The 7,629-nt window shown below is 47.0% G+C and overlaps 1 protein-coding gene across 1 annotated transcript in view; it reads left to right on the plus strand.

Moving 5' to 3' along the window:
• FRMD4B (FERM domain containing 4B) overlaps positions 1–7,629 on the plus strand; it is a 194,677-nt gene that overhangs the window by 129,676 nt on the left and 57,372 nt on the right. Inside the window, exons 6-7 of the mRNA XM_006769937.2 lie at positions 3,588–3,644; positions 4,631–4,653. Of these exons, the coding sequence (XP_006770000.1) occupies positions 3,588–3,644; positions 4,631–4,653 (80 nt within the window). The remainder of the gene's footprint in view (positions 1–3,587; positions 3,645–4,630; positions 4,654–7,629) is intronic.

Genomic DNA, 7,629 nt, shown 5'->3' on the forward strand with positions numbered 1-7,629 from the left:
CGTGGCCGTAGTTTGCCCACGGCTGCATTAGCATGATGTTTTGATCAACTGAGCCAACAAGCCAAGGACGAAAACAAGGTGTCCCATGTGGAGCCCGATCCCAGTGACCCAGCGATTGAATCCGTAGTCCGGTTACATTAGCTGAGGAAGCAGCCCCCGGGGCCGGGTCCTGTTCCCTGTGACCCAGTGCCTTCGGCCACATCATCTGCCTGGCTCGTCCGCTCCTGTCTGTCCTCGCCAGCCATGTAAACCCACGCGGGATCCCATTACCTCAGTCTTTGAGGAGCTCGGCGTCTCAAGTGTTAGCTTGCTGGTCCCTCTAGGGTTACCACCGTTGCCATGGTTGTAAGTAAGAGGAATGTTCTGTCCCAGGACAGACAGCAGCTTCTAAAGAACTTGCACATTTCAGGCACGAAATTGTACAGTTCAGTCTAAGTCTTCATTAAGTTTCACCGTGTGACATCACTGAGAACCAGGCAAATAGTATTATTCCCGACTGCTCCATGGTTTGGTGACTTCCACGCAAAAAAAAATTATAGGTTGCCTTGAATTTCCAGAACAGAGGTTAACTGGAGGGCGAGATGGGGGCTGAGGTGTGTGAAAGAACGTGCAGCTCTGCCAAATCCGCTTCTTCTCTCTCCCAGATCCTGATAGGGCCCGTCCCTCCACCCCTCATCCCCCCTCCCCCAGAACTGGGGCGGGCGCAGTGCCCCCACTCCTCGGGCTGTCCCAGCCTGGTACACGCAGGCTCCAGCTCCACATTCCAGCGTTTTTAATACTTAATGACCTTCTATGGTGGAGACTCATTTGGCAGCATCCTTAAGAGTATCTGTTTGAGGTCTTTTATCTGCTGAACTTCCATTTACTAAATTGAAAAGTTGGTGTCTAAAATATTGTGTGGATAACTCACCCAAGGTTCTGATGAGGCAGAGCAGGTCATGGGGTATAGAGGAGTTGGCAAATATTTTCAATATGTTTTATTCAGCTTTAGGCATTTTCATACCCAAAATAATTCGCTTTTTCTCTTTGCTAAGATTTTAAGACAAATTTGACTTTAACTTTGAGTTTCAGCCTCATTGCAAATTGAAAGATGTTTTAGAATCTCCCCTCCTCTCCCCACCCCCTCACTCTACATGAGTTTCCTCTACTTTGAAGGTAAGGAATTTCACCTTTCTAAAAGGTGATGTTCATCAGCACCCAGCTCACCTGTCGGGCTTACTGCTCCATCATCTTTCTGTCTCTTGCCTGAAAGGCAGAAGGCCGTCGATCCGCCCATGGGCCCGGCTTCCCTTTGATTGCGTGATCGGGTTCGAGAGTTCACAGGCGAGCCTCGAGCTCCCGGCCTGGGCCCTCAGTGTGTGAAGCAGAAAGCCTTGGAGCAGGCCCGCTGCCCGGGTTCAGAAGGGGCACCTAGATGCTGGTGAATGAAGTGAATCGAGTTCGTTCTGTAACATAAGAGGAGCACGGACAGGACCACTGCTGACATTGGAGTGTCCTGGGTGTTTGGTTTCATTTTGTGGCTTTCCTTTTGTTTTTGAGAACTCCAGCGAAATCACTCAGAAACCTGAGAGAAATGCACAACCCTCCCAGACATCCTCACGGGCTAACTGCTTCTGTAAACCCACTGACTGCATTTGCTCCAAACTGCTCGTCCCTCCCCTGACACGCTGGGCGCAGTGGGAACTCTGCAGCCTGGGTCTCGGGGAGAAGGGAGGAGAAGTGCAGGGCCAGGTCCAGGCCGGGAGGTCCATGTCGTTGAACACTGCACCTTCAGGTGCTATTTGAACAGGGACTGGGCCAGGGGCGGGTGACATAGAATTATTTTTACGTGTGTGTGTGTGAGTGTGTGTGTGTGTGTGTATGCACGCGCGCTTACAAGCTAGAATATCATGCACATACAAAATTTTAACCAGAGATCCTTCTAAACCACATACGCTTACAAGCTAGAATATCATGCACACATAAAATTTTAACCAGAGATCCTTCTAAACCACATATTGTTGCAATATGTAACGTAATGCAGTAATGGTATTTACATATATCACTATATTTAATAAAATAAATGAAGGCGCATTTGAGTATTATTAACAGAAGCAATAGCCCTTCCGCACACACTTATGCATCTCAGCCAGGCTATTGAAGCAGTAGTTCTGCTAATGAGGCCCAGAAGTACTATTTTTTTAAATATACTTTATTGATTTTCTACAAAGAGGAAGGGAGAGGGATAGAGAGTCAGAAACATCGATGAGAGAGAAACATTGATCAGCTGCCTCCTGCACGCCCCCACTGGGGATGTGCCCGCAACCAAGATACATGCCCTTGACCAGAATCGAACCTGGGACCCTTGAGTCCTCAGGCTGACACTCTATCCACTGAGCCAAACCGGTCAGGTCCAGAAGTACTATTTTAATGTCAGAGCTTTAAGGATGAAAAAATAAAATAATGGAAAAATGGTAAATTAGATCTCATCAGACTTCAATATAAAGCAACAGAATTTTAGTCTTTGATGCATTTGCTGTAACTGCTTTTTTTTTAAATCCTCACTCGAGGATATGTTTATTGATTTTAGAGAGAGGAAAGGAGAGAGAGAAACACAGTCGGTTGCCTCCCATACCTGCCTCAACCAGGGACCGAACCCCAAACCCAGGTATGTGCCTTGACCGGAATCAAACCCTCAACCTTTCCATGCATGGGGACAACACTCCAACCAACTGAGCCATACCGGCCAGGGCTGATATAACTGCTTTTTAAGGCTTTACATTTTATCTATAATGGTACAAATATTAATTCAATAAAGTATCATTGTCACAGTAGTGAATTTATCTTTTTATTTTCTTACCTTTATTGTTGAAAGTATTACAGATGTCCCTTTTTTCACCCATTGACACCCTCCATCCTGCTCCCCTCCCCCTCCCCAGGCCTTCACCGCACTGTTGTCTGTGTCCATGAGTTATACATATATGCATGCATGTTCTTTGGTTAATCTCCTCTATTGCATTCCCATAGCAGTGCATTAGGGTTCCCTTTTCTCCACATCCTCACCAGCAACTTGCCATTTGTCGATTTGTTGATGGTTGTCGTTCTGATAGGTGTGAGGTGATACCTCATGAATTTATATAGTTTTAAAAATATTTACATTGTGTATATACCAAAATAAGCATGCTATGGCACAGAGAAAAAAATATTCTCAGGAAAACACAGAACTAATCTAAGAAAATCTTTAGAGTTTAAAAATGAACCTGTAGAAATCAACAATTATTCTTTTAGAAGTTGTCTAAATTTTCAGCCTCAAAGTCATTCATGTTCCTTCCAGAAGTGCTTTCTAAGCAAACTCTCAGGGCTAATTATCACACACACACACACACACACACACACCCTACCACACACAATGATAGATACTCACACACACACCAATGTGGCTTCCTCTTAACCCTGGAGGCGCCTCTGCTCGCCCCCTCCCTTTCACACAATGGTATGGTCTGCATCTGATCGCAGACTGAGGTGCCAAGCGGTGACAGCTTCCCCAGCTCCACTCGCTTGCTACAAGGAGGGCGGCTGCTCACCGATGCTCTCTTTCCCCCCCACAGGGGCAAATCGAAGTAGACAGCGAAACCGTCTTCAGGTTAGCGGCGCTGGCTTTGCAGGTAAGAACTGGCCACTGCTCCTTTCTGTTTATTGGTTTTGTGAACTGCCGGCAACTCTGAAACTTTTGCACGGGCCGGTGGCTGACGGCTTTTTAAGCCAGCTGGTTGTTTGCCAATGAAAAATGTGAGCCACCGTTTCTGTTTTAGAACAGTTTGCGTGAGCTGCAGTGAGAGATTGTGTGTCTCAAAGGAAAAGGAAATTTAGACTGGGCTCCGGAGGAAGAGTGGGAAAGGCGCTCCCGGTGCCTGGAGTTCAGGAGGCAGCGTTGTTGGGAGGGCTGTAATTTACATTTAAGTTTGGTAACTTCTGTAGACATTGCCTTGAGGTTGGGTTAAAGAGCCCTTTAATTCTTAAAGACACTGGTAGATTAAAACAAAAAAACACACCAAGTGTGCTCCATGCTGGTTTCAAAAGAGTAAACAGCATGTTCTGATGGACCTGTGTCATGGTTTAAAAGGGGCACCGCTCCAATAGGCAAGCATTAATCACCTGCTCTTAGAAACATAAAAGGAGAAATAATGATCTGTGCTTTTAAAAATATATCCTATTGATTTTTTTACAGAGAGCAAGGGAGAGGGACAGAGAGTGAGAAACATCAATGAGAGAGAAACATCGATCAGCTGCCTCCTGCACACTCCCCACTGGGGATGTGCCCGCAACCAAGGTACATGCCCTTGACCAGAATCGAACCTGGGACCCTTCAGTCCGCCGGCCGACGCTCTATCCACTGAGCCAAACTGGTTAGGGCTGGTCTGTGCTTTTAAAGAGATAGTTGTCTCTTCTGTTAAGAATAAGAACTATTTCATGGCTACCAGGGATTCCTAATCCATGCCACATTCTTGCCGGCGGTCACAGAAAGCGTTCTTTGTGTACATTCTTCAAAAAAGCAGAGCTCGGGGACTTTCAGAGGGAAATGGCCAAGTGAAATGTCTCTGACTTACTTCACATACATACAAATTAATCATCTGTCTTTGTTTTATTCCAGGAAGCCAAAGGGGATTACACCAGGTAAAGTGGTTTCTTTCCTGATATTACTGTGAGTCTTTTTTTGCTACTTTAAATAACAATGGATGCAAAATCAAAAGCAAGTAGGTTCCCAGGCATGAGGCTGAGATCACTGCCCTCTTCGAATAGAGACCTATTCTTTTTGTTAATAAATCTGGCAGCGAAGCTTTCTTACAATTTTTCAATCCAGAGTGACAGTGGATTGTAAGCAGAGGCCCTCCAAGTTCTAGTTTCTGTCGTCTGTTAACACGACAAAGAAATCTATAAAAAGCCTTGGTAGCCTGTGCTGATTTTTTTAAACTTATTATAATCCTGTGTTTGAAAAGCTATACCATAAACACAAAAAGAGTAAACCCGTCAGCTGCTTAGTTAAGGGATTAATGGGCTCTTTCTGCAGCTGCCCTTGCGGGGCCTCACCCTGCACACACTTGACCTGACAGTTGTAGTGTTGCCACCGAGACTCGGGTCTGGCTGCGTAACGGGCTGCATCACAGTGTTTGTGTTTGAATCTAGCCTCTACCTGTAAGTAGAAACAGTGGCAAAGCTCCTGTCAGAGGCTCACGGGCCAGTCACCCGCTGGAAGCCTCGCCTCTGCGTGTTAATGTTCGACCCGTAAACTCCCCGTAGATTATTTACAGATCAGCTCTACCTGCTCCCAGCCAAGCCTTTGAGCCGTGTGCTCCTTAAGGGACTGATCCGAGTTAATGCTTCCAAGTGTGAAACCCTCCAGCCCAGTAGCTCTTCACCGCCCTCCCCCCACACCCGCCCGACTGCCTGCCTGCCTGCCCATGGGGTTCGGTAGGATGACTGAGGCTCCAAACCCGCTCACCTCTCCTACCAGCTCTGTTTGTGCTACATCATGTTTTAAAGTTGTTTCAGGTTGGGAAATAGGTTTGAAGGAATTATAAAAACCAGTAAACAGCATTTTCATAATTAAAAGGAAATGTCAGGAGATAAAATGAGGATGGATTGGTTTCTGGGTCGTTAACATCAGGAGTGCCGGGTCCTCCCTGCTCTGTGTCCTGGGGGAGCCGGTTCCCAGGAAGATCAGATATGAGAGGAATGCGTGTAGGGCTGAGTCTGAAGTGATTTACCAAGGAGGCCCAGGGCCTCAAGCGCACTCTGGGGTGGGGATGGCTAGTCCTGCCTCCCCCACCTCCTCCCAGGAGGCACTGGCTCACTCTCTGAGCCTCATTCCCTCAGCAAACGGCACCCAACCGAGGTCTGTGGCTTCGATGTCTGCAGACATTGCCAGGGCGGCCTCTGCATGCAGCCAGCTCTCTGCACACTCTCGCTATTATCATTAACTAGAGGCCCGATGCACAAAATTCATGCAAGAGCAGGACTTCCTTCCCCCGGCTGCTGGCACCAGCTTCCCTCTGGCACCCGGGACCGGGCTTCCCTCGCCGCGGCTTCGTCCAGCAGGACGTCTGTTCTAATTAGCATATTACGCTTCTATTGTTATAGATTATTATAGTACCATTATTGCCCTTGTCATTATCATCATCCTATCCCAACTCTCTGAAGAGACTCTGGGACGAAGGCAGATCTGGAGAAGCCACACTGAGGTGTGAGGGGAAAGAAGAGGGGAGAAAGGTGGGTTCCACACACTGTCCTCAGAGAAGAGCCCTTGCCTGCGGCAGGATAAGGCTCAGAGGAACATTGCTGTGGTCCTCCAGACCTCTGGGCCAAACCAGCCCCTTTTCCTCACTTCTATGTGGTCCTGGTGGGTCCCTGAGTGATTACCAGCCTGAAGAAATGGGGACAGGGGCTTGAAATTGTCTAAATCATGCTGAACAGCAGGAGCATGGGCATGGGAGTCAAGAAATTAGCAACATGCCCTGGAGTGAGCCATTTGTCCCTCCTGGGCCTCGGGTTCCTCATCTGTAAATTTGGATTAATGAACTAGCAGCTCTGCAGGGTGGTTCTTAAAATTCTTTTTTAATATAATTTATTGATTTTAGAAAGAGAGGAAGGGAAAGGGATAGTGAGATAGAAACATCCATGAGAAACATTGATCAGCTGCCTGCCGCATGCCCTCTACTGGCGATCGAGCCCCCAAACCCAGGCATGTTTCCTGACTGGGAATCAGACTGTTGACCTCTTGGCTCATGGGTTGACACTCAACCACTGAGCAACACAGGCCAGGCTGCCCGTGGTTTCGAGAAGATGAATGATGTGGAAAGATGTTGTAAGTTACCAGTGGGTTATTGCTGATGAGAGAACAAATGGGAAATGGGAACTTTGGTCGTTGGGTTTATAATGAAACAGAGTTTGGGTGACTACCACCCTTGCCCTATCTGGTTTCCCCTGAATGGAGAGGATATATTTTATCTCCAAAGTGTTGTTATAAAACTAATTTAAGAAAATCAGGCAAAGTGAAATACCTTGATGTAATGTTGTACCGTGTTTAGATCAAAGATGCTAGAACCAGCCCTAACCGGCTTGGCTCAGTGGATAGAGAGAGAAAGAAACATCATAGTGAGAGAGACACATTGATTGGTTGCCTCCTGCACTCACCCTGACCCGGAGGGGAGGGGGGGGGGATCCAGCCTACAACCAAGGTACATGCCCTTGACCGGGAATCAAACCCAAGATCCTTGGTCCATGGGCCAATGCTCTAACCATTGAGCAACCGGCTAGAGCTTTTTAAATCTTTTTTATTTTTTTACCTGTGTAATCTTGAGCAAGTTATTTAAACTCTCCAAGGCTCAGTTTCCTCATCTGTAAAATGGCCTCACTCAAATCCCAGGTCTGCTACTGGTTACCTGTGTAATCTTTTTTTTAAATATATTTTATTGATTTTTTACAGAGAGGAAGGGAGAGAGATAGAGAGTTAGAAACATCGATGAGAGAGAAACATCGATCAGCTGCCTCCTGTGCATCTCCTACTGGGGATGTGCCTCCAACCCAGGTACATGCCCTTGACTGGAATCGAACCTGGGACCCTTCAGTCTGCAGGCCGACGCTATCCACTGC

This window comes from Myotis davidii, unplaced genomic scaffold (genome assembly GCF_000327345.1).
Source record: "Myotis davidii unplaced genomic scaffold, ASM32734v1 scaffold821, whole genome shotgun sequence".
Classification (NCBI taxonomy): domain Eukaryota; kingdom Metazoa; phylum Chordata; class Mammalia; order Chiroptera; family Vespertilionidae; genus Myotis; species Myotis davidii.